The sequence below is a fragment of the Balaenoptera borealis genome, assembly GCF_965194805.1.
Source record: "Balaenoptera borealis genome assembly, chromosome: 4".
Taxonomy (NCBI): Eukaryota; Metazoa; Chordata; class Mammalia; order Artiodactyla; family Balaenopteridae; genus Balaenoptera; species Balaenoptera borealis.
Genome location: NC_138861.1, coordinates 40,581,914 through 40,607,725, shown reverse-complemented (window position 1 = coordinate 40,607,725; position 25,812 = coordinate 40,581,914). Strand labels below are relative to the sequence as shown.

The following is a 25,812-nucleotide window of genomic DNA, read 5'->3' as shown; positions in this document are numbered from 1 at the left end:
TCACTGAAGCAGGCCCACCAGGGATGGGGGAAGGTCAAAAGTTAGAGACGGAGACTGTGAAAGGATCAGAGATCCCAACTGGCCACTGGGACCTAGAGCAACTCACTTCACATCTCTGCACCTCAGAATCTTTTTTTCTTTTAGGTCAAGGTGAGTTTATCGTCCAAATAGCATAACGTAATTGCATCCAAAACCATTTCAAATTCATCTTTAAGCTAGTCAGAAAAACAGGTTATTATTTTTAAAAATCACTTAACACTGAACAGATAGGACCTCTTAAAAGGCAGCTGACTATACCATGTCACCGTCATGACCAGTACGATGTTTTTTCATACTTCCTAAAAAGCTGCTGTGAATACTGATCATGCTACTTTATTTAGCACATACTCAATTGCTGGCCAAATAAACACCCACACCCACCTCTTACAGAGCACATGGTGAGAGAATAACATTGACTTGATATGGCATCACATGCGTTTTAAAGCAAAATAATAATAATAATAATAATAAAAGAAAGTCCAAGATGAGAAACTGTAACAGAGAGAGAGATTTGAGTGCACCTCAGATTCTCCATCTATTCAATGAAGACAAACTAAAAGATCTGAGGCCACTTCCAGTTTCCACATTCTATGGTTTTAGGTAACTGTCTAGCAAAACCAAAGAGTTATAATTGAGGGACAACTAACTCTCAGTTTTCCTAACATCTTTTGGTTTTAGGTTTAAAGAACCTTAATTACTTGGTCGCCACACTATTTCTTTTTTTTTTTAATTTTCTTTTATTTATTTTTTTATACAGCAGGTTCTTATTAGTCATCCATTTTATACCCATCAGTGTATACATGTCAATCCCAATCTCCCAATTCATCACACCACCACCTCCACCCGCCTCTGCTTTCCCCCCTCGGTGTCCATACGTTTGTTCTCTACATCTGTGTCTCTATTTCTGCCCTGCCACGCTATTTCTTAACACCCCACCTTGCAAAAAAACATTCCCAATTTGAGGAAAACTTTGCTTTTTCTCCTGCCTTTGGTCCAGCCCCTTAGAGAGCTTGACCTTCTATGAACACGTATGAATAGAGCAGAGCTGTCTTCCTCACAAGAGTACTATCGAGAAAACAATGAGGGCTTTTTGTGGAGGAGGGGAGCTGCTTCTGAATTCCCGTCTTCTTCAAGGAGCAAACAAAAACGATGCTCTGGGTCAGAGATTAAACATCACAATGTCACTATTTCCATTTTCAGTTCTTTCAGTGTCTCCACCCAAACACAAAATGGTTCCCAGAAACTGGCACAAAGGGGGGAAAAACTGTGACAGGATATCAAATTCTGCTTACCTTTGACTTGATTTTGCTTAATTCCCTAGTAAGTAAAACCCAGAGAGTAGAGGGAAAAAAAGCCATCTGCCAAAAACTGTGTCCTGGGATACAGAGTGATGTGAGTGCCAACCCCTGCATACGCTGTCCTGGCTTGGTTTGCTTGCTTTTGTCAATTCCCTGATTCTCTGGAAAAAGACTATCCCCAAAGCCATGAAAGCATCTAAGTAGGATAAATAGTGGTAAAGAGTTCCTGCCCATGAAAAAAAGCTCTCCATTGTCAGACATCTCCTCTTAATTGATCTTAATAAGCTATTTTAAATGAAGGGGAAAGAAAAAGCATAGCACTAACACATGGTAATTATCTGTAATTCTCCATTTGTAATGTCACTGAATAGAGAAAATAATGCAAACGTGGACAGATGCTGACTAGAGCTCTATAATGACATCGAAATTACGGTATTTTGTACAGTAAAGAGAACAACTAAGCTGCAGTATTTCAAAGGCAGGTTTCCATTCCAAGGACAATACACACCATGGACTGTGGGGAACTGTGATGAGATGAAATGTCCACAAAGTACGACCCCTGGGAACAGGCAGGGGTTAGAGGTGTTTAGCTTTGTGTCCAAACAGCTGATGGGTGTGGCAGAGACTTGTTTAGCTGTGAATATTTAATGTAATATTCAGTGATTCTGCATCAGCTTTAAAGTGAGAGGAAGAGCAACAGACTTCCCAGCTTCCTAGACAGATTTTTGGGCAACTTAAAAGAACTCTAATCTTAGCACTCTAGAAGTTATCAAAGGTCAAACATCCTTATTTTACAGATGATCAAAATAAAACTCAAGAGGAGGTCTCACAGCTGTTAGCCAAGCCCCAGGTATGGTAGAGGAGAAAGGAAGGGGTGGGAGGTCATGGAAGAACCACTACTCTTTATCTTACTGGTAATCTCATCTTCACTCTTGACCAGGAATCAGCATTTCCCTACCCTTCATTTATTTCTGCATCAATAAGTGATCCTTGAGCACTTACCATGTGCCATGGAACTGTGTGTGCTAAATGCTGGGGTTACTCTAATAATTAAGATACACCTAGTGTAGTGAGAACAATTTTATCTAATGTCTCTGCAATAATACAACTTATTAGCATGTTTTAAAAATCCCATGCCTCTTCACTCCAGACTTCCGCATCTGTGAGCGATCTCCTGCAAGTCTGTGCGCATACGTGAAGGAATGGGTCTGTACTCAGAGCATTTAAGCAGCACCAATTGACCCAGTGGCAACAACAAAAAAGGACAATCTTGGGCTAAGAGCTGAAGATGGACTGGGGAGAAAGACAGGAGACCAGGTTACCAATGGATAACAAAAAAAAGGGGAAATGACCAAGACCCTGGGTAAGGTACCTTCTGGGATGGCCACACGCAGTCCTAGGTCAAGGATCAGAGCAGCCCTGCCTACAGCAACAGCCTGAGGGAGAAATACAAGTGACCTTTTGCAGGTGGATCACTGCAAAGCTTAGGTTAGGTTTGCCCTAGGTTGACAATTACCAGCACTAGGAACAACTTGCTTTAGTTTTAACAAAGGATGAAACAACTGAAACTGGAAAAGAGGTGAATCAACTTGATCTTTACTCTAGTTCTCTTGAAAGTTACCCGGATTAAAAAGAGAGCATCTCCAATCTATTCTGGGGAAAATAAGTTGGGAAAGAAAAGCTGAAAATAATTACATGAGTGATTTTTAATGGATATAACTTTTCTTTTGGGATTGACAGTTAAGAATTCCATTGAGGGACTTCCCTGGTGGTCCAGCGGTAAAGAATCCGCCTTACAACGCAGGGGACATGGGTTCGATCCCTGGTCAGGGAACTAAGATCCCACATGCCACGGAGCAACTAAGCCCGCGTGTCACAACTACACAGCCAATGCGCCCTGGAGCCTGTGCGCCACAACTAGAAAAGAGAAGCCCGTGCACCCCGTGTGCCACAACTAAGACCCAACACAGCCAAAAATAAATAAAAATAAGTAAATAATAAATAGATCTTAAAAAAAAAAAATCCACTGAAATCATATTATACACTGACCTAAGCCAATTTAGCACTTCAGAAAATGGCCGGTTCTTTTGATAAATATAAGAAACTTCCAGTACGTAGAGGTTACTGAGAGCTATGTGCTCCCAATCCCAAACTGACTATTGGTCTCAGTCCAAATTCTGCCAACATACATAAGCAAGCAGGCACAAAAACAGACAATCCGATCTGTCCTTTTCCAGAAGAAACTTCTCTTTTTGAAGTCAGGCACTCAGACAAGGACCATGCAGTTCACTCTGAGGTAGATACAACATTCTCAGGACAGGACAAGCACACCTGAGTGTCAGGTGGAGAACAGAGCCCCCCAGGCAGTGAGGACCCGCAGGCCCACCGCCCTGCCGGCCCAGCAGGTTCCCACCCCACGTTCACCAGGCGTGCTTTTACCTTTCACTTTATCAGTGAAAAATGTTTTTCAGCATCCTTAAAGTAAAGAAAACCACTTGGACGATATCTGAAGTGTTGGGGCAACCAACTTTCAAGAATGTATTCCTAACGAAGGTGCTTCCGATGTTAAACACTCCAAGAGAATGAAAGTTAATACGCGTGTACATCATGGCACTGTGTACACTTCCATCTTCCTAAAGTACATTACCATACAGACAATTTGATTGTTTCTACAAAAGGACATTTTCAATCTTTAAGAAAAATCATGTACTGCTATTTTACCGTGCAAATTTCCTCGTATAAACTTAAATTATTGAGGGCTACTAAATCAAATTAAACTTGTGGAAATCCTGCAAATTTGGTTTTGCTCATCATTCATTCTTCTCCTTCTCTATTAGATAAAATGCCTATTAAAACAACTGCTTGGGCTTCGCCGGTGGCGCAGTAGTTGAGAATCTGCCTGCCAATGCAGGGGACACGGGTTCGAGCCCTGGTCTGGGAAGATCCCACATGCCACGGAGCAACTGGGCCCGTGAGCCACAACTGCTGAGCCTGCGCGTCTGGAGCCTGTGCTCTGCAACAAGAGAGGCCACGATAGAGAAAGGCCTGCGCACTGCGATGAAGAGTGGCCCCCGCTTGCCGCAACTGGAGAAAGCCCTCGCACAGAAACGAAGACCCAACACAGCCAAAAATAAATAAATAAATTAATTAATTAATTTTAAAAAAAGTTTAAAAAAACTGCTTAATCATGTTAAGTTACTGTTTATATTTTTAGGACATCACAGTCAAAACCTAAGACTTATTCCTAAGTTCTTCACCAAAATGAACATATTTTTCTTGTGTTACTAACTTGTGGATATAAGTATTATGCCAGAATTTCACTCTGTTTTAGACTTTCACACAGTCAAATTATGTTAACGATATTAAAATCATGATTTTAAATGACATTTTAAAAAAGAATCATGGTGTTCTCCAAGGCTTTGCCATTGTAAATCATTTTGATAATAATAGGAAAACTGCTATTTATTTATATAAAACCACATTATGTTCAACCCTAACCACAACTTTATATTCCCATTTAAGAGATGGGAACACTTTAGCTCAGAAGAGTTAAGTGAACTGGCCCAAATTACAAGATGAAAAAGGACACAAGATTCAAAGCCAGGTCTTCCTGGCTCCAAATCCTAAACTCTTTCCTTTATGATTTGTTACTGCACCCAAGCCCCTGAACAAGTTAACTAAACTATGCAACTCAAAATAACAAAATCACACAAATAAGCCACATTTCCTATTTCATACCTTTAATCCTCTGAAACTTCCTGGGCTAGTTGGAGAGGAACTGGAGGATTTCGTAGATTTAGGAGTGGAAAGTTGGCTGCTGGGAGTTCCATTAACTGATCATGAGACAACAAAGGAGACAGAGATCATTAAAACTCAGAACCACCAGATTGTGTAAAAACACTAAGCATATGCCCAGTATAGCTCCAATGGAGCTTCAATTCATTCAAAGCTCAAAGCAGACGGTAAATCAGCAAAAAGCAAAAATAATGTGTCTTACTGCATTACAGACAAAGTATCAGACAAATAAGCAGTGAAACTAGAATTATTTTCAATAATAGTTTTCCAACAGTGACATAAACAAATATATAAAACGTTATGGAGTTATAGAGATGTGAGCAACAACTTGTCCATATATCCTGCCTGCCATCACGGGTAGAGAAATGTATGGCTGTTATATTTGTAATGGTCTACTCTGAAGGTTGTCCTATAACTACTCCAATATCCAGCGTCTTAGTACACACCAAGCTGAATAACCAAGACGTTCCTGTGGCTCTCCCAAATCAATTCCACCATGATTATAACACATTTTCTAAGTATATTCTTAATAGAAAAAGAAAATTACTGGTCATTTTCCTTGTAATACCTACTTATTTGTTTGAAAGCCAATTTCTTATTATCTAGACTAGTTATTTCTAATTCCTTCCATTTTCTTGTCTTCTCAACTTAATTTCCCCATTATTCAGCAAGTCTTGGTGGTTTTTTGTACACCCTCCTCCAAACTTCCATACACTTCTTCCGTTGAAAGCTCAATTTAGAGACCCGGTAGGGAAGAGTATGGGCATGGCTGCTTCAAGGGGAGGGTTAGTTTGCAGATTTTATACTATACAATGCTTGTCACACATCTCAGTATAACTCAGGCTTATTCCTAATTATACCAATGGGATCCACTTCGGCTGTAATTTCACAAAACTATTAGTTAACATCTGGTATTGGTATATATATATATATATATATTTTTTTTCCTCTTCTAAGGAGTGCTTTAACCCATTTTATCATTAATCTTCGATGCTTTTGCCCCAAGCAGATGAAAACTGACACTCGTCTCTATGGAAAGAAAAGCAAAGTCCATTTCCTTTTTAAATAATCTTTTTAATACAAGGGAGGAGACAACTGTTATTTTAAACGATGCTAATAAATACAAAAATCAAAATGCAGAGATAAAGGTCCTGAATAGGTGACTCAAAAAAGTAAGCACCAGTCCTTGAACGGAGGCAGAATTCTGGATCTGTAAGTATGTGTGATGAGATGAATCAGTCATGTATGTTTATTGTATTGCTCCTTGTAAAAATTCAGCAACGATGAAAAAATTTTCCAGTTATTTTTAAATTACCAAACTTGAATTTTTCTAGTTTAAAACCACTCATTCATAAATCATTATCTGTTATCTAGCTTTTCTTAACAAGTGTATGTGGGTATTTAGAGCACAAGTACAACACAAGTAACTGTACAATTAATTAGAAACTTTTAAGAGTATTCAACAGCCCTGATTATTTTTCAATAAAGTTACACTTCAATTAATGCTCTTTCTTTTAAAAATTCTCTTTAAAGGGAACTGGTGGTAGGAATTCACGTAAAATAGAGATTACTATGAGCTAGTGAGATTACTAGTGAACTAGTAAGCTTGCTGTGAGCTGATACTGAGTTTGGCTCCTTTTCTCCTTCATTCCACACAGCAACTGGTTCAGGTCACCAGTTCCTACTTACCAAGGGCTGTTACCTTTCACTGATATTCAGAAACCACTTTGATATCAAAGATTTCCTTGGAACAGTGACAGAAAAGGGACTAAAGAAGAAAAATTGGTTCCTGCAAATGGTCAGCCCTGTGGCAGACCAATTTCCCTAAAAACACACCTCCTGCCTAAACATAATTTCTTAACAAAACTCACTGCCAGGGATTGAACTGCTATCAGTAACTACATGTCCATAGTTACCCTCAAATAACTCCCATCCTAAAGAGATATTAAGCCATATACAGCCCTCTAAATTTCTGATAGCATTTGAAAGGCTCTAAAAAAAATGTTGTCTAGCGAGAAGTTCTTAATTCCATTTATCTGCACATTTCTCCAGGCTCTGGGGGGGTAAGTGGGGCCTGGGGCAGAGCCACACTGTGCTGTCTCCCCCGACACTGCTGCTACCAACAGGCAGGTCGACAACCCCCAGCGTCTCTGCGGTGCTCTCCCTCCTTCACTACACCCTGGATTTTCTCTCCCCAAATAAGGCTCTTATCCACCCTTCCCCTCAACGGTAAGGTAAGAAATAAACTTGGGGGCTTTCTTGTTTGCTTGCTCTGAGCATTGTTTATCCTGGTGGACGATGACAGATTCACAAGCTAGAAATCCGAAGTGAGAATTTTTAAGATGAAAATGGTGGTAACTATTTACCCACTTGTATCACCCAGATTAATTTCTATGTGTTTATTACATATCATTTAGCTATTTAGATAAATTTAGAGTTTTGTTGAGGAATTTTGTCAGCCAGAAGACTTCATTGATGGGAGCACTTCTGTCCCAAGAGTGAAAAAGTACAATATGACATTTACAAAGTTACTTGCTCTGTTTGAAATTCCAGTGAGTCCCATGGAATGTTCTAAATGGTAACAGTCATACTACAGCTAAAGCAGTCTGTAAAAGCGAGTTATACTTCTGTGTACTGTGACATTTAATAATACAAAACTCTCTCTCCATTTTCTGTATCTACAGTGTGTGCTGAACATGCTTTTGAGTTAATCTCTTATAAAGAAGCCATGTGCCCTCTGAAATGCGATTTACATCTCACAACTTTTACTTATAAGTTAAGATAAACTTTATTAACCCAAATCCAAATATGGACTCAGTTGAAAATCTGGAGTACTGGAATCCTAAGATTTTCTCAAATCAATTTCTAAGCATTCCAAATTCTAGTTAAAAAGATTTATACGCTTATTAGACTATATTATGAAGCAGTTGGTCTGCAAGACAAGTATGGCTATGAAACATGTTTTTAGTTCAATATGTTAATTTCCCTCTTTAGACCTCAGGCAGACAAAATTAGATTAATTTTAATACCTGATCCTTGAACCACTCTCCCCACTTTTATTTATATTACTTACGTGATAAGCATCTGTAAACTTATCACCAAAACAAAAGCTAAGAACCTGACAAGTCTAATTTACCACATGGTAAACTCAGTGAAGTGTATTTATGCAAATTTCATGTTATATTAGCTTTCCCTGCATGTGAGATACTTTACAGAAAGCACAATATGATTTGAAATAAGCTTAACATCAGAGAGATGCATTCAGTTAAAAATATTCATATCACTGATATTTTAGAGAGAGGACGTTGGGCCTGTTAACCCCAGGGTGGGGAGGAAGGAGAGGAGAGTATAATTGCTTCTATGGCCATTTTCATATTACCAACAACCCTTAGCCTTTTTCAATAACAGGCTATTCTCCCAAATTAACTAGAAGACACACCCCTTGAAGCGCTGTGTCTCCTCCATCACTGTGTACCGTGACTACACACAGACAGGCACCTGGCAACCTTCTGGGGATGGCTGGCTCTCTAACAAGTAAGGGAGGCTGAAGCATTGTGAAGCGCTTGATAACTGCACAGATGTCCACTGGTAAAAGCCAGATGCATTCATGGAAATGGAGCAAAAGGAAACAGAAATATGGCGAAAGACGAAAACAAAAACCCAGCAGAGCGACAAAGCCATAATAATCATGGCTCACCTGGGGATTTGGCTGTAGAGTAGGCCCTGGAGTAGTGGCCACCCCTCTTTACTGGACACATTCAGTATAAACAAAGGAGACAGTAAGGAGAGTGGTTATTCAGCAGGTCTAAACATGTACACAAAAAGAAGGGCAAAACAGCCTGACCTAGAGAAAGTGGGGTAGGTGCTGAAGAAGCAGCAGTAGAAAGTAGAACACCCCCCCAAACTCAGTATTTTATAGAAAGGTTGATGCTTCAGACAGTTTTTATTGATACTACTTTCACATGTTCTAGATTTACCACATGTAAAATCACAGTTTTTTCACAATCTTTTCCTTAATGGGAAATGACATCAGCAAAATTTTAACTACTATAAGCGAGCCTTACAGAATCAATATATCAAGATTTGAGGGATATTTTAATTCTTTAAAAATATCAAAAGCTGTCAAAATTATGACAAATCTATAGGCTTAAGATCTGAAAGAAACTTAGAGGTAAGTCTGATTCTGAAATAAGCAGTGCTACTTTCTAACAATAAGCGTTGCTCCTATTAAATTGCTCGATGGTGGAAAAGCCTGTGGAAACTTATCAAGTAAAATACATTGCTGTTAGGCATGTATGTTTATGTTTTAAACCAATAAGATAAGAAAATATCCACAATCTTATAACACAAAATTAAAAATGCAGCACACAGTGGTCAAAATGTGAAACACTTCTACATAAATACCAGAAGAATCTAGATAAGACTGTTCTTGAGAAAATGTGTCAGAACAAAACCAAGTGTTAGGACACTTATTATAACTTTGAGAAACAGACTTAAACTTGTGGATTTAAAAATCATGTCATGTATATGTCATTCTGGAACCTGGCTGCACACAAGGATGGGAAAGACTACTAATTCATATTAAAGAAAACTGAAGAATGATCTGCTCCTTCTGTGACTATCCATTTCCTTTCCCTTTAACTACCTGAAGCTGGTGATTTGCTGCGTCGAGAAGGCCCAGGGCTCTTGGATCCAGAATACCTAACAGCTGAGGTGCGAGAATAAGACGACTTCAAGACACGGCATTCTAGAAAGGAAAGAAAGTGCTTATGTAGATCTGGTTTTAATTCTAACCAAGGGAAGATCACAGATCACATGTTACAGTAGTTTACTGCCTAGAACCATTACCTGGTCATCTTTCCTATTAATGTTAAACAACTTTAATATACAGAGCAACTGTCCCAAAAGCACACCTGAGGTTACCTTAAATTAGGCTTCAAACCTTGTGACTCACCTCATTGTTCCAGATGGAGTTCTTAATACAGAAATCCTGATGTCCTAACTTGATTCACACATACCCACAGCCTAATCTACACATGTGCAACTTACTATTATTATTTTGGTCAGTAGCATTGATAGGCAAAGGCTACAACAAAGAGTTCTCTCCAAGTTTCTGATAACCTTAGTTTGAAAGGGTATAGGACTCTAATTTAGGAACCCCTTACTGTCTTATTTTCCATCTGCCCAAAGCATCAAAAATGAGGAAACTAGCTTTAAACAATAACTTTGGTCTTTCCATAAATTGCCAAATAAATTAGCATGTAGAGGACCAGAACTAATTAAACAGCTTAAATAATCACTTCTAATTTGAACAATTAAGAACCTGGTTTTTGGAGTCATGCAGATTTGGGATGAATCATGGATTTGACTTTGCTAACTGGTGGACCTTGGTTAGGTCTAAGTCTCAGTTTCTTCCCCTATGAAACTGGGATGAAAATAAATCTGCTTCATAGGCTTCTTATAAGGATTCAATTAGATAACATATTGTCTGTAATTCACATTAAAATACTTCAATTTACCAGAAAGATTAAAATGTGGGTTGGTTTTAATCTATACCCCAGGGGCAATAAATTAACAAGTGAAGTACACTAATCAGGAAAATACACACCAGGGAGGTGAATTAGCATTTGAAAGACTCTAATCAGAACCTTACTCAGAGGGGGCTGCAGCAATAGCAGCTTAGTTAATCAGCAGTATGGATGTTAGAAAGTACTCCACTGCTGGAAGGAGTGGTGTGTGGGTTAGTTAGAAACTTCCTAAAGGCACTGCCACTCCTTTATGAGCAGGATGGGTAAATCTAGAAAGCCCATAACCAGAACTTCAGAACTGCCCCTAGGTTTAGGAATCTGAGCCAGTCCTGCACCCAGCTCATTAACGGAGGGTTTTGTTCCTTGACTAAGACTAGGTTAGCTGAATTCTATGGATTTTGAACGGATTTTTAATGTAAGATGTTGTCAGCAGTGTAAAAGGACAGAGTTGGGACTCATCAAGATTACAACACAAGTTAAATAACTGAGTTTTTAAAAAAGTCTTTGCCTCCTGAACCCTACCAGGACCCTGTGGGGCTCCTGGGCACAGAAGCCTTTCTGTGTTCCCCGTTTCTTTCTTTTCTTTCTTTTCTTTCCCTCCCTCCCTCCCTCCCTCCTTCTCTCTCTCTCTCCTTCCTTCCTTCCTTCCTTCCTTCTTTCTTTCTTTCTTTTTAACATCTTTATTGGAGTATAATTGCCCCACAATGGTGTGTTAGCTTCTGCTTTATAACAAAGTGAATCAACCATACATATACATATATCCAGAGATATGTTTCCCTGTTTCTTGTAGGGAATAGACTCCAGCTTCCATGACTTCCCCTGAGTTCCAAAGGGCAGGTTCAAACCATTGCTAATCAGGGAAGGGAGGGGACGCAGAGATAAGGAAGGAGCAGTCAAGAAGCAATAGTGCAGCCTTGGGGCAGGGTCCTGGTTCCCCCTCAAGGGATACACATAACAATATCCCTTAGGTAAATTTACAACATACATGTAAAGCCCTGAGTACAATGCCCAGTACATATATAGTAAGTGCTCAATAAATGTTTTATTGCTGTTGTTGCCACCCAAATTAACTTTACAACCTGGAGTATAATATTATTGAGTTTCAGTGTCTCAGCTTTCAAAATGACTCATATTGACATTGAAGAAATATTATGAAATGAAATTAAGCTACAGTCAAAAAAGATGTAAAATACAGATGATATGTAAATGCACGTTTTTCAGTCAACCCATGAGAATAGGGGAGAGCATTAGCATAGATAGTATTGGCAATTCTTTATGGACTTTCTGGTGGCATTACTAATCTAAAGCAGGGCCAGTACAACAGAGTATAAGACAGTACAGAAACCCCCAAGAAATTTGGCAGCAGTGGAAAAAAACAGTAAGAGTAGATAAATGAGCCCCAAGCACAAAGTAGATAAATCGCCCCAAGATAAGTGACATAGTGTAACAGGGAAGAATTACACAAGGAAGTTTGATACCACAGAATGTATCATCTTGAATTTTAAAAAGTCTATGGGTTGCCATATTTATTTGGTAATACGTTTCTGTAATTTTGGACTGTCAGAATCACTACAACTGGAAAGGGTTTACCACCAGTTTAATTTTTGAAAAGCCAACTTTCCTCATTCATGAAATTAAAGAGTGGGACTGAATCTCCAACATCCCTCTTCTCTGTGAAATGTTATGTCTTATCTCATGTTATGATTTTATCTCATTTAAAGATGAAGTTGACTTTACTATCAGCTAAGATAATCACTAATACTGCAATAGGTTTAAATTAATTCCAGACAACAGATTAGAACAATATTCCCAGGATCAAAATCATCTGAAATCACTGAGGTTATTGCTAAATAGTTGAAAACTCCATTTTTTTTTTCACACACACACACTGTATTTTATTTTTACAAGAGATAAATAGACTGACACCAAGCATTGTAAATGAATGACCACAACAAAAGCAACAATGATTGCAATTACCAAACACGAAACACACTCATGCTATGGAAAACTCCATTTTTTAGCTAAAATTAAGAGAAAGGGATTTTCTTATCCCATCAATGAAAATAGCTTTATTTTTCCTGCATATATAAACAATGCATGCTTTTTTATTTTTTTAAGTTGCAAACAGAGCAATAAGATAAAAAGAAACCTGAGATAATCACTATTAATAACTTACTATCCTTTTATGTATCTCTTTATGGACATGGAAAATGTATAATGAACTGTTTCAGGTTCAACAGTATCCATACATTTAAGGTGGCATAGCCAGGAACCATTCTGGAAGAAGGTAGGAAATCCATTTCAGAGGCTAAACAATGCAATAAAAAGAGATGGAACCAACTTGCTAAAAAATGAAAACTATTTCACTTGAATTAGGGTTTTTTGTTTTTTGCAACTAGGTAAATACCTTCATTTTATTTTCTACTTTCATTAATTCAAAAAGAGTACTGCTAATGCCATCTTTCTTCAACACACCAGACCACTTAACACGCACCAAGTGAGAATCCCAAGCCTCCACTTCAGGGTTACAAAGATGGTCAATGAATTGCCTTACCACTGTGATCCAGGACAAAGTCATCTTGGGCGTAACGGAATTTTTCAGGTCCACATGCAATAAAAACATCATCGTCACCAAAAAAGTCTTGCAGACAAGTAACCTAAAAAAAAAAAAATTATGTCCAAGAAATAAATTAGAAACATTAAAAGTGAAACAAAAGTCAGCAAAATTAAATATATTTTCTAGCCTCACCTATAACACTGAGTCAGAATGAAAAACTATTTAATAGCATACATTTCCAAGCATTTCACCCTCCACAGAGCAATTCCACACAATGTCTCCTGACCGACCTCAGAACAACAAAACGAGGGGCTCCTAGCTGGCATCATGTTCCTGTTTACAAGTGAAGTCAAGGGCATCCACAGGAGGCTCAGTGATGTATTCCAGGTTTCCCATTAACAGGTGGCAAAGCTGGGGCTGATGGAGGTCTCTGCTTCCAGTTTACTGGTCTACCCTTCTTCTCTCCTAGAAACTCCATGTCCCAGCTGTGTCACCTTGGGCATGACCTCTCTGTACCTTTGGTACATTGCGCCTTAGGTTGTCCTGAGGATTAATATATGAAAACCGCTTGGAATGGGTGCCAGGCATATAGATACTCAACGTGTTAATACTCACCTTCACCACCACCACCATCATTAAGATCAGAGGAAGACGTGCCATGAAGCTAATGATGGCCCTTCCAAGCCCCTGTACCTAAACGTAGTCTTAAGTTCATATTCTTTTTTCACCCCACCCTCTCCAATACTGTATCACTGTCAGATCCCACAGAACCTGGACCCACCCCAGGGAGCACATTCATCCCTTCATCCCGGTGGTGACAAGAACCATCTTCCAGGACTTTGGATATAAACAGGCTCCAATTTTACCTGATTTTTTAATGGGATGTATGATAAGATTTCTTTCTAAAAAAGTACTCCTCTCCCAATAATAATGCAGTTAAAAAAAAAAAATCAGTGCTCTAGTACTTGAAAGGATTGAGAACCTCAATAATTCCGTAAGTCTTCCTGATCACTATTTAGCTTTTTATTGAAAAAAAAAAAAATCTCACTCTAGAGTTAGAAAAAAATGCTCTAGAGAGAAGACAGTGAACTGTACACAAAAGTGGAACAGGCATGGAGACTGCTCCAGTCCCTCATCAAGCAAGATGTGGCTTCTGTACTTCACTGAAACTCAGCTCAGGTCACAGTGTTTTTAAGGCGTGTTTTTGTCAGTTTGGGCTGCTATAACAAATTACCATAGACGGGGTGGCTTAAATGACAGAAACTTATTTCTCACAGTTCTGGAGGCTGGAAGTCTGAGATCAGGGTGCCAGCATGGTTGGGTTCTGGTGAGAACCCTCTTCCTGGTTTCGTCACATGGAAGTTGGGGGACAACACAGGAGGAAGCCAGCTCTCTCCTGTCTCTTCTTATAAGGGCACTAATCCCGTCATGGGGGCTCCATCCTCACAACCTCATGCAACCCTACTTACCTCCCAAAGGCCCCACCTCTTAATAGCATCACATTGAAACCAAGCAGGACCCTGTGGGGCTCCTGGGCACAGAAGCCTTTCTGTCCCCCATTTTCTTGTTTGTAGGGAACACACTCCAGCCTCCATGACCTTCCCTGAGTTCCAAAGGGCAGATCTGAACAGATGCTAATCAAGGGAGGAGCAGCCAAAAAACCACCAGAGGCCAGATTAAAGGGACCAGAGAAGCTCATCAAGAAATCACCCGAGATCAGAGTAAAGGAGAGCAGGCCCTGCACACACCCTGATCTTATCAGCAACCCCACCCTTGAACTACTGCTATAAAACTCCACATCAAATCCTCCCAGGTGGGGACACACAGTTTTTCGGGGCAGGAGCCTACTGTGTCCCCCTTCGCCTGGCAAAGCAATAAAGCTATTCTTTTCTACTTCACCCAAAACTCTGTCTCTGAGATTTGATTCGGTGCCAGTGTACAGATGCCGAGCTTTCAGCATCAACACTGGGGATTAGGGTTCCAAGATATGAATTTTGGGGAGACACAAACATGCAGTTCATTATAGAAGAATAACATTTTTCACCATTCCTGTGAAAACTGTTTCTCTTCATCTCAGATGGTGATCACACACACCCCTTCATCCTTGCTAGGATCCTGGGAGTCATCCTTTCCTCCCTTCTTCACCAATCCCTCACATCATTTTTCCTTCCTACACGGCTCCCAAATATTTCTATCCCTACTCCTTGGTTCAGCTCTCACTTTCTCTTGCCATGGCGCCTGCCACTGCCTAGTAACAGGCTTTCTAACTCCAGTCTTTACTGCTCCCCTCGTTCCAGTCATCACTGTTCTCACAGGTGTGGAAATAAATGAAGACCATGTGGGCACATGCAGTCTCTTAAGGTGCCAGGGTGCCCGCACCATGCACAGCGCTCACCGACCTCCTTCCTTGACAAGATAATGCTCCTTCACAGGGCACACAAGACTGACCCTGCCTGAGCCTCCAAACTTGTCTTTGCCATTTCTTCTGCACACCTGCTCCTCAGCCACATCATGATTTCTCTGGGTTCCCTACCTGTATGGTGGTGGTGCTTCTTTTCTGTTAAACAGCGTTATTGAAACATAATTCACAAACCATACAATTCACTCATTTAAAGCACAGAATTCAATGGTTTTTAGTATATTCAGAGTTCTGCAACCATCATTACAATCTATTTGACAACATTTTCATCATCTAAAAAGAAACCCCCGGGCCCATTACCATTCACTCCTCATGCCCCCATCTCCTCATTCCTAAGTACCCATAATCTACTTTCTGATTCTATGGATTTGCCTATTCTGGACATTTTATATAGATCAAATCATACAATATGTAGCATTCTGCAACTGGCTTCTTTCACTTAGCATGTTTTTAAGGTTCATATGTGTTTTAGCACATATTAGTACTTCATTCCTTTCTGCGGCTGAGTAATATTCAGTTGTATGGATATACCCCATTTTGTTTATTCATTCATCAGTTAATGGACATTTGAGTAATTTCTACTTCAGTGCTAGTTCTTACTACTATATGTTTCCCCATGCTGTTTCTCAGCCTGAAGTGGTCTTTCTGACCACTCTTTGGTGCCGTGACCTCCAGGTAGGCAATGATATTTCTGATTGATCATTCCTTAGCGTCTAGGAGAATTCTGGCTTTGGTGGATGCTTAATGCATATCTGTTGAATGAACTGTGGCTTGGTATGGAGCTGCTCCTATTGGAATTGAGTTCTCAGACACAGAGTAACTTCTCTGGGGTGAGTGGTGTCACAGATGCAATCTCCACTGCCATCTCCACCACCATCACTTACATGTAAGACTTACAGAATTTAGGCATCACTTAACCTCTCAGAATTGTCTCTCTGTGTTGTATATGTGTTACCTCATTAATCCCTACAATATCCCTGAGGCTGATACTATTATCACTCCTCATTTACAAACCAGAAAACGGATCTACAGTGAGCAACTTGCCCCCCACACAGGTAATGAACACGAGCACAGGAATTTAGACACAGGTCCTCCACATCTATATCTCTGCTTTAAACTTAACACCATGGTGACATGTACACACTGCTATATTTAAAATGGATAACCAAAAAGGACCTACTGTATAGCACAGGGAACTCTGCTCAGTATTATGCAACTAAATGAGAAAATAATTTGAAAAAGAATAGATACATGTATAACAACCACTTTGCTGTACACCTGAAACTATCACAACATTGTTAATCAACTATAGTCCAATATAAGATAAAAAGTTAAAATAAATAAATAAATAAACTTAACACCATGGTGCCTCCCCTTATGTGGAATCCCAGAGTTCATCTTTCTACTTTTATCTTTTTTTTTTTTTTTTTTTTTTGCCGAGCTGCACAGCATGCAGGATCTAACCCCGAACAGGGATCGAACCCCATGCCCCCTGCAGTGGGAGTGCAGAGTCTTAACCACTGGACCACCAGGGAAGTCCCTTTCTACTTTTATAGTTCTTACTGCATTCCACCTTGTTTTATAGTCATTTATGTCTCTCATATCTCCCACTATTTTGTTTTTTACACACATACATTTAATAAATGGTTCTTAAATGGAACTGAATCCAGTTTTACTTTCTTGGCCAAATAAAACAGACATCTACCAAAGTTTAATCCATTTTTAAAAAAATCAACATTTCATTTGTTTTCGTAATCAATTTAGCATGAAAAAATTACAACTGAATTTTCTAAAATATACCTGTATGAATGTCTGTTTGAAAAGTCAATTAATTTTTAATTGATTTTATTACAAGAAAACATTTCATCTGGTACTAAATTAGTCAGTATTTGAGTAGAATAAATGCCAAAGTAAATAATTAAGTTGCCTATTATGTGGAATAAAGGTATTTATCAAGTCTAAGGAATATAACAGATCAAAAGGTGGTTTATTCCCCCTCCCCCAGCAGTTCTGTTTATTGATAGTTCTTCCTAACCAATTGTTTAATGATTTCACCTGTCAGTATAAGTTTGGCTTTCCAAACATGGTTTGCATAAGATGTCTGCATCCCTTTAATTCAGATTCTAGCCATTAAGTACATATCTGGTTAAACAGTTAACCAAATTATATAATTAGCAATTGGTTCAGATTTACCTCAAATAAGTCATCACTACTCTCAAGCAATGATAGGTGTCATATAAATAAATGATAAACTGAGATAAGCAAACATGTATTTTGGCTAATTTTATTTTATTAACGTGTACTCAGGATACCAACATACCTCATAAGATATTAAACAACTCCCGTTTTCATTCATTCAACAAATTTGTATTGAGAACTTATGTGCCAGTCACCACGCTAGGTGCTACAGAAACATCAGTAAAACAAAACAAAACAAACAACAACAAAAAACAGAGTGAGAAAGAAATCCTTGCCCTCATGAAGCCAGTGTGAGTTGACACAGGATAAAAATGCATAAGTAAATGTATGCAATGTCAAAAGGTGATAAGTGCTACAGAGAAAGAAAACAGGGATGGGGAATAGTGAATGCAGGGCATGGGTGCTGCAATACTAAACAGCTTCACTGCAAAGGTGACATCTGAACAAAATATTAAGAGAGGTAAGGGAGAAGCTGCATGAATGTCTAGGGAGGGAGGTGGGAGGGCAGTGCTCCAGGAAACAGAAGAGAATATTCAAAAGCCTTGGCATGGTCACGGGAAACAGTCCTGGAGCACAGTTAGAGGGGGAAGAGTCATTGCAGGAGAGCAGGTCGGCAAGGGGACGGAGGCAAGCAGATGGGGTAGGGCTTTGTCAGCTGCTGGTCAGGACTTTGGCTTTCCTCTGGGTGAGATGGGAAACCACTAGAGGCTGTGGAGCAGAGGACCGCACAACATGACTTACTTTGAACAGGATACACGGTGCTCAGACTAAACTCTAAAAGGGCAAGGACAGATGGCAGCGTAGTTGGAGGCTATTGCTACTCAGGCAACGAGAGCGCCCTGTGCCAGGAGTGGATGGAATGAGAAGGCTATGGGGACCTGAGAGAAGAGAGAAGAATGTGATGGCTCAGGGTTTTTGGCTTGAGCCACTAAAAGGATGGGCTTGCCATTAACTCTCATGGAAGAGTACAAGGTAACGGGCAAGGCTGGTGGTAGAGAGGATGCCCAAGAATTTAGATTTGGCATGTGAACTGCGAAATGCCTATTAAACACCCAGGTGGAGGTGTTGGGTGGAAAGTTGGATATAAACAAATCTGAATTTCATGAGAGAGATCTAGCCTGGAGATATAAATTTGGGACTCACCAGCATATCAATGGTATTTAAAATCTTGAGCTCAATTACAGCAATTAATGCACATAGGGAAGCGGTCTAAGCCCCAAGCTCCGAAACCCAGCAACTTTACAAGGTCAGGGCGAAGAAGCAAAAACAGCAAAGAAGACTGAAAGGGAACAGTCAGTGAGGGAGGAAGAAAAGCGAGTGCTTGTAGTTTGCTGGAAACCAAGCTAAGAAAGTGTTTCAAGGAGGAGGAGCAATCAGCTGAGTCAATGTTACTGACAGGCCATGTAAGATGAAGACTGAGAAGTGACCACTGAATTGAGCAACAAGGAGATCGCTGGTCTTGAAGATCAGAAGTAGTTTTGGTGCAGTGGTTGAAAAGAAAGTCTACTTGCAGCACCTTTAACAGAGGACAGGAGAAGAACTGAAGACAGTGAATGCAGACAACTTTTTCAGGGAGTTGCGACTGGAAGAGTGGAACAGAGGAGTGGGGAGGTGGCAGAAGGAAGCAGGGAGTCCATCCATGGTCAAGAGAGCTTGTTTTCAAGATGAGAGAGATAACACAAGTTACTATGCTGTTGCAATGATCTAGTAAGACAAAAATGGTGAGGCAAGACAGGGAACTGCTAGAGCTGCATCCCTTTGTGAGAGGGCGTGGGATCAGTGTGCAGGTGGAAGGGCTCAACTTGCATGAGACTACGGTCAGTCTTTGGCAATAAAGAGGACCAGGTGGAAGCTGCTAGGTGGGGACATGTGGTGGGGGTGGGAGAGCTGGTGGATTGCTTCCTGCTTCACTGAGAAAGCTTGAAGCAAAGTCCTCAGCTCAAAGTGAGGCAGGGGCCAGGGGTGGGGGAAGGAGGAAGTACAGCAGACTCGTGGAGAAAAAAAAGGTGTGGAATTGCAACCTGTGATTGTGGGGAGAATGAATGGGGAGGGAAATATGACATGCCTGCAGGCAGCAATAAGGGCGCATTCAGGGTCCCACAACCTGCATAATAGACATTCTTGGTTCTAAAACTAGAAAGCAGCTACCCAGCCGAGACAGTGTTTTAGAAAAATCAAACCCTTTTAAGCTGGAATTGTTACCGTTTCATGGGGTTGCACCTGACTGGTCAATAGAAGAAAATCAATAGGAACACAGATGATGCAAAAACCTAGATTCCACCGATAATGAGTAAATAAGGAATGAATGGGAACTTCTCTCCCGCTGCTGCTGCTGATTTAAAATACAAGTCTCTGTTCATATTTTCACAATGTAAACATGGACTGTTATGCACTGTCATTACCATGTTTAACTAAACCGTAAACCTAAAACACGCTAGAAACAGAACGCCAGCAGGCAGAGGTGCAAGTTGATGAGCATGATTAAAGGTGAGCTAAAAAACTAACAGGCACAGAAGAACGAGCAGATTTCAGTTCTGTTTCTACCTTCATTGTACAGGATAACTCATTTATGGTATTGTTTAAACTACAGATGTCCGTGCAGGAAGCACAGGCTCAGCACAAGCTTTGCTGGAGCAGAGGACCACCGTGCTGCACCTCCTCCCTTTCATACAGGGGGGACCTTGGGGAGATACTTAACCTCTCGGAGGCTCATTTCTCTGTCCACAAAACGGGCAGCAGACCAGTTTCATTTCGTCTTTAAGGGAAAAATGTGATAGTACGTGAAAGGACCTGGTACACGTTATTTCTTCATTTTCATTAATTCATGGCCTCAAATGTTTTTTTAAAAATTTAACTTAATGGATAATCTTTTCTTTAAGTATACACAAAAAAATAATACGTGCTTTCCTACAAGTTCAATAAATTAGATATTTTCCGAGAAAAAAAATCACTGACAACTTGGAAAGCTGCCACTGATAGTCTTCACTTGTGGAAAAATCACTGCCTCCCAAATTAAGATATCTTAAGCTCCCAGATATTCTACACAAAAATGTGATTCATGTAATATACGATAAACACATATAGGTATACACAGGACATGTAAAATATATATGTTTATATGCATATATTAAAAAATGTTTCTACCAACAGCTCCCTAGAATAATTACAAACGAGAAAAAGAATTAACTTAAATGTAATATATCAAAGCAAAGCATTGGCTTATTATCTATGTATGTAAGCTATACCTATAAATGTCAACATTTTTAGATAATATAAAGACAGAGCTGTAAGCATATCCATCTAATTTTATGCCAAAATTATATTTGTGTAATACTAGGCCTCCATGTAATGCAGTCATTACTCGCCCATGCTTAAATTTCACGAGCATATGGGACCACATATTTAATTGTTCTTCATAGTGCTCCAAACTCAGTTGATACTTTTCAAAGTAAAACATCTGAGGGACCTCCCTGGTGGTCCAGTGGGTAAGACTCCACGCTCCCATGCCGCAACTAAAGATCCCACAAGCTGCAGCTAAGACCCGGTGCAGCCTAAATAAATAAATAAATAATTTTTTAAAAATCTGATAAAATGCTCAGCGTCTGATGTAAGCTAAAATAACTCTCTCTCACCAATGGAAGCCACATTAGTTTACTACTGTACATTCAATCTAACATGAATCATGTCCCTACTATATGCCAGGCATAAACAAAAGACAAGAAGCACAGGCTAGTGGTGGAGATGAACAAGAATAGTAGTAAGTACCATCAAAACGTTCCAATAAGAGAATGCTGGAATAGAAGAACACCCAAAAGAAATAACTTGATGAAAAACAGGATCCCGTAAAATATTTAATACCTTTAGAATATTTCATATGTTTGGACACTTAGATAAATCTACCTTTTATAGTTTTTTTTTTTAATTATTTATTTATTTATTTATTTATTTATTTATGGCTGTGTCGGGTCTTCGTTTCTGCGCGAGGGCTTTCTCTAGTTGTGGCAAGCGGGGGCCACTCTTCATCGCGGTGCGCGGGCCTCTCACTAACGCGGCCTCTCTTGTTGCAGAGCACAGGCTCCAGACGCGCAGGCTCAGCAATTGTGGCTCACGGGCCTAGTTGCACCGCGGCATGTGGGATCTTCCCAGACCAGGGCTCGAACCCGTGTCCCCTGCATTGGCAGGCAGATTCTCAACCACTGCACCAGCAGGGAAGCCCTCTTTTATAGTTTTTTAAAACATATTTCTTGCTCTTCAACTCTGGTGGTCTGTTTGCTCCTTTTATCATACATTTTTAAAACTGGCATTTAACATTGAGTTATGGGCCATATCACTAAACCTGACTCAGAAAAAAACGTATCAATACCTTGAATAATGTCTCAAAGTCATTCTTAACAGGGTGAGGAAAAGCGTTATCAGTTTAGAAGACCTCTTACGGTTTGCTTCTAAATTCTTTTTTCCATGCAAGAAGCTCCTCACGAATAATGGATGTTCTGTGGCTTATGAAAGCAAGCTACACACACGAGGAGAAAGTAATAATTCTGCTAAGGTACAAAATTAAAGCCATCAGCAGGCTCTAAGGGGGAAACGTCAGACTGAGAAATAATGTATCTACAGGAGCATATCTGAGTTTTCCAAATGAATGTGGGCCATTTAAAAACAGTAATTTTTCTATCCTTCAGTCGACAGATTAATTAGATCAGGGTAAAAAGGTGGCAGCCATAATTCCAGTGCTAGTTCTTAAGAGATTGCCCCAACCACTTTTTTTTTTCTTTCTCTGTTTGGTCTCTGCCAAAGGATACAGAAACAAAGGGCTTGAGGTCTGATAAAAACACTATGCATGTATTAGGAGCATAATAAACCTTTTACTCCAAAGAAAAAAGGTGGAGAACACAGAGATGTCATCCTCCTTGGACACTTGCTTTCTGAACTACAGAAGGTCTCCATTTCCTGACCCCCTAGCACTCTGGAAATCTTGTGTTTCTTACCCTTTCCAGAGTTACAAAGGAGTTAGTTGTTGGTAAAGCAGGATGGATTTCTCTAAGATCACTTCCTACTACAAAGTTGTATAGTCTAAATATTTTAGTTTCTAAGAAAAGCTTATTTATATTTTAGGACAATGCTTTCAGAAAAGTTGAGTGCATTTTTCTGCGAGAGAAAAAAAGGAACACTATTATAAGTGGGTAAACAGCAATGTCCATTTGGGATTTCTTTCTGTTCGTTTCAGCTTCACATTTCCTCAAAGAAATCGTCATCAACGCAATCTTCATGCGCTCCAAATCCAGGTGTTGCCTTAACACTTACTCTGTAATTTGCCCAACACAGATACTATCATTGAGGCAATTGCCTGGTTTTTGCACCTGGACCTCTTACCAGAGTGCGAGTTCCACACATGTAGGATCGTTGTCTTGGGCATCACTAGAATTCTAGCATAGTATCAATACATAGCACCTAGCACGTAGGAGCTGTTCAGTAAATTTCTGTGGAATTAATGAAATGCCCTGAGTCCCTTTTCTTCCAGGTAGCCCTCCCTAGAGGCTCCATCTCACACTCTTTCTATGAATTCTTATCAACCCGTTATCATACAAGGTAGTCTTTGTTCCCAGATTTATGATGTTAGTTTTCTATGCCAACATAATCTATAAACTCTTTGACCACACCAGTCAAACCCTTAGCTCCTTATAGGAGGTATTCAGCAAATACTTGGTAATCAAATTTTGGCTCCGGATACTTTAAAAAACTCATCTTAGATCACGTAAGCCCTTTCAGGAATTAAATCTCATCATGATTTTAGAGTGATCTGAGAAAAACTGCTTATGAACTCTACTACTACAACCACTTGGTAGAGGAAAGCATTTGCAATTAAACTTGCCATTTGGTGCCATTCAAATACTTGGGGTTCTATCAAATAAGGATCTCTTGAGATACTTTCGAAGCCTATTTTATTGAAAATCTCCAAGACCTGATAAAAATGCAAAACAAACATCGTTGGATCTCAGTGAGAGACTAGTTTAAACTAACAAGAACTTACCTAAATAGAGTCAGGGTCAAAATCTTAGCACCTTTGTAATGTCTACCTTTTGGAGCAAGGATCGCACTTTATCAAAGGAATAATGGCATGATGGATATCAGAAGTAAAAAAATACATGTTGGAATTTATGGGTTTTCTTTCATTTTAACTGTGTGTGTATAGGAAAGAAAGAGGGAGAGAGAGAGAGAGAGAGAGAACAAACGTCCACAGTTCCTTTTGAAATCAAATGCTTTCACTATCAGAGTTCAGCTTTGAAAGGTAGCCTCTACAGAAGAGTAGTTAGGCAGCAACATTTTTTTCTAGCTTACTTCTAAAGAGGATTTGAAGGAGTTCCAGAAAGAAAGTCCAGTAAGTGGCTTATATTTGAAACTAAAATTATTATATAGGCTTTTAATGGAATTGCATCGATACCCTTGCTTTTGTTTTTTCCTAAGAAATGGTCACATTACAAGTCATAAACTGCCAAAAGAGAACTGCATTTTGAACCCCCCATAGACTATTGTACCATAATTTTTCTATCATATAAACAAACAGAAACATAACTTTTTTTAATATTTAAAAAATCCAAAGAACAATTTTAATATACAATAAAGGATAAGCCTAATATTATAACTGCCTGAGCCATTACCTTCCTGTTTCTGTTGTTAGCAGGGGACACTTTTTTTTTTCATACACTGCCCTTATAGATACTTGAAAGCTATAAATTCAGCAGATTGACTTCACCATAACTAGCATTATCCCAGACACACACCACTGCTACCACCACTCTTATTTTTTTATTTATTTTTTTAACCAGTTCTATTTCTGGAATATAAGTTCTGTTTAAAATGAACAGGGAAATCATACCTGAAATAAAGAAATAAAATAAGTCACTTGGTTCTTCCAAAATGCTAGAAACAACAACCAGAAAAATAAATGCACAGGTCAGTCAGCAGGGGCTGGGATTCTCCCCATTTCTTTACCCTCTACCGAGAATACAATCAGCATAAATAGCCTGCTTTGTTCCCAGTAAATGCTGGCTAGACTGCAGTCAGGGAAGGACTCCTTTCTACAACAAAAAAGAAAGCTACTTAGAATAGCAATGTTTTTCAGCTTCCCGTAAAACCATTCAGCCAGGCACCCACCAACCATGTGGCTGCCATGGAAACAGAACTGAAGCTAAAAGATGACGGTACTTACAGTAAAGGGCTTCTCAGTGGCATCTGCAGACAACTCTCTACATTTAGTTTGCTTTCATTTAAAAATACTGGACCTAACCTTCCTTTTCCCACTGTGGCCTCCCCATAATAATGATGATTCTCCAATCAAGACTAATCATAGAATCTTGAGGCCAAAGATTTGTTTCAGGAAGAAACCTTGAAAAGACCTTGAAAAATTCAGAGATAGTTAGCTACCAAACGTTATTCTGGGAGGAGAGACAATGATCACTCTTCCTATAAAGGAAATGATTTCTAAACTGACCCTCTGACTGCCCCCCACTGAGGGCCCCAGTTTTAATTCCTACAGGAAAAAAAAAAGTTTCAAATCTACTCCAGAGCTTTCCACCAAGGGAAAGAGGCTGGAGCAAAATTTTAGAAGAATTCAGGTGAAGAAGTCAGAAGAAATTTATTAAACCAACCATCATGAGTTTTCCTCTAATTCTGAAGTGGGAGCCAAATGTTTTCAAGCAGATGTGACTAGAACTTTGAGTCAATGTTCCCTAGGACTTGGGCATCTTCCAACAATAAACAAACAATGAAATCATAAGTGTTACAGAAGAGGCAACTGAGAACCAAACTGAAGGTGGCAATTTTCTAATCCAAATTTTTCTGGTTCCAACAGAAAGTGAAAGGGAACAATCACGCACGGCACACTTACCTACACACTGTACCCCACGAATCTCTCATTTACACATCAATTTCATTGAACCCCCAGAACAACCCTATGAAGTGGGCGCGATTTTTCCAATT

General features: G+C 39.5%; 1 protein-coding gene across 11 annotated transcripts in view; it reads right to left on the bottom strand.

The window, feature by feature from the left end:
- DCLK2 (doublecortin like kinase 2) overlaps positions 1-25,812 on the bottom strand; it is a 155,211-nt gene that overhangs the window by 47,094 nt on the left and 82,305 nt on the right. For 7 of the 11 annotated variants that reach the window (XR_014243600.1, XR_014243601.1, XR_014243602.1 and 4 more), the window contains exons 3-6: positions 13,215-13,317; positions 9,778-9,879; positions 8,830-8,880; positions 5,076-5,170 (exon numbers count right to left, since the gene is read on the bottom strand). Coding sequence is in view for 5 of the 11 variants with exons in the window: in XM_082388990.1 (XP_082245116.1) it covers positions 5,076-5,170; positions 8,830-8,880; positions 9,778-9,879; positions 13,215-13,317 (351 nt within the window). In the remaining 6 variants the exon portion in view is untranslated. The remainder of the gene's footprint in view (positions 1-5,075; positions 5,171-8,829; positions 8,881-9,777; positions 9,880-13,214; positions 13,318-25,812) is intronic. The other 4 variants (XR_014243603.1, XR_014243604.1, XM_082388993.1 and 1 more) reach the window with 1 other exon arrangement.